At 36.3% G+C, this 1,663-nt stretch overlaps 2 protein-coding genes across 6 annotated transcripts in view; one reads left to right on the forward strand and one right to left on the reverse strand.

Moving 5' to 3' along the window:
* LOC112157183 (B-cell receptor CD22) overlaps positions 1 to 1,663 on the forward strand; it is an 821,740-nt gene that overhangs the window by 553,306 nt on the left and 266,771 nt on the right. The window lies entirely within an intron of this gene.
* The window catches only part of LOC112157180 (alpha-1,6-mannosylglycoprotein 6-beta-N-acetylglucosaminyltransferase B), a 186,345-nt gene that overhangs the window by 101,029 nt on the left and 83,653 nt on the right, over positions 1 to 1,663 (reverse strand). For all 3 annotated transcript variants that reach the window (XM_024289781.2, XM_024289780.2, XM_024289779.2), the window contains exon 7: positions 1,090 to 1,254. In XM_024289781.2, the coding sequence (XP_024145549.1) occupies positions 1,090 to 1,254 (165 nt within the window). The remainder of the gene's footprint in view (positions 1 to 1,089; positions 1,255 to 1,663) is intronic.

Consider the following 1,663-nt stretch of genomic DNA (forward strand, 5'->3'; position numbering starts at 1 on the left):
CGTTAATGAAATGTTTTCACAAAATGTATTTGAGAAAAAGGCGTCAATAAATGATTAAAGCACCAAAAAAGTATCTAGTTAGTAGTCGTTGTCCTTCTTTATCCTACCAGATACTAAAACTCAATGATGATCAAGTTTCTCAGACACTTGAATTAATAGCTTGAATTATTTTGTATTTCAAAATAAAATAAAATGTATTTTTATTAGATTTTTTTTATATATAATGGAGACAACAAAAGCTTATTGGTTAAAAAAAAGTGACTTTTTTTTAACCCTTTATGTGCCCGCTCAACCGAATGGTGGGAAACATTTAAAAATCATGTTTTTAAAAACATTGATTGTGTGTATTACTCCTCAAGGTACGGAGTCCCTGAAGGGACGCAGAAGAAAAATGGACAAAACTTTTTTTCCTATAAATTAAAGTAAACAAAATCTAGTTACTGACTGATGTGCAACAGAGAGTAACTGGTTAATACATTTTTTCCGGAATTTTTTTTTGCTTCAATTTTTAGAAAACCTCTTTTTTCCAGGTACTATCTGGTTGTGCACCAGTTACTAACCAGAACATTAATTTTTCCTAAATACCTGAAGAAAAAAAAACACAATTCTGGATAGGAACTGGTGTGCACCAGTTCCTATCCAGAATTTATTTTCTAAAAATTGAAGATAAAAAAAAAAAATTAAAAAAATCTGTATTATCGTCTATGTATTTTTTAGGCAATTTGTATTTTTTTTGTAACTTTCTTTTTCTAATTCGATGTCTCTTTTGGGGCTCCGTACCAATATACCTTTTTTGGTGATTTGATTTGTTTGTTTTTTGGATAGTTACAGGGTTAACACCAGATATGTCATTAATGATTCCTAAATTACGGATCGCTGACATACCAGAACTCTTTAGCCATTTACATCAACATAGATCAGCTGATTCTAACGCAGAGATTCTAAAGCAAAGACGACGTCCTCACTTCAGAATCAGCTGATTTACGTTGATGATGTAAACGCTTCGCTACTGTAAAGTGTTGGAGAAGTTGAACTAAAGTCGACAGGTGAGAGTTCAACACTCCGCGGTCAAAGGTTCAGTCTTCCTACTTTCTTCTGGTCTCTCCATCGCTGCCCGAGTTTGGCCTCCAGGCGGCTGGCTGCAGTTGCCCACTGCTGAGTGAGGCGGCGGATCCGGCGCTTCATGAAGCTGAGGGACTCTTTTCCGCCGCCGATCTGGTCGAGCAGCATGGAAAGGTCGGTGCGGAAGGCGGCCTGTCAATGTGAGGAGGAAGAAAAAGGTCAAACAAGCAGTAGAAACACAAAACTGGCTATTAAAAAAGTATTATCATGTGGATTTTTTTTAGTGTAAAAAGTAGGAAAAAGAAGTACAAAAACCAATGAGGTAAACATCATGTCACGGTGACTATATTTCATTGAAGTTTTGCTAAATTCATTTTAATATTTGCGTTGTTTTCATCAGAGAACACATTAGACGGATGTTTCTGAAAATAAATTCTGATCTTATTCCTTTTGTTTCCCCATTTTCTGAAAAAAAGGAGAGAAGTCTCCACTGACCTGCAGGAACCTAAACTCTGTAAACAGATCAGCCTCTCCTCTGAAAACAGGAGTGTGTCTGACATGCAGAGAACAAACCAACGGCTCAGACGTTTGGGTCAACAGG

Source organism: Oryzias melastigma, linkage group LG1 (genome assembly GCF_002922805.2).
Source record: "Oryzias melastigma strain HK-1 linkage group LG1, ASM292280v2, whole genome shotgun sequence".
Classification (NCBI taxonomy): domain Eukaryota; kingdom Metazoa; phylum Chordata; class Actinopteri; order Beloniformes; family Adrianichthyidae; genus Oryzias; species Oryzias melastigma.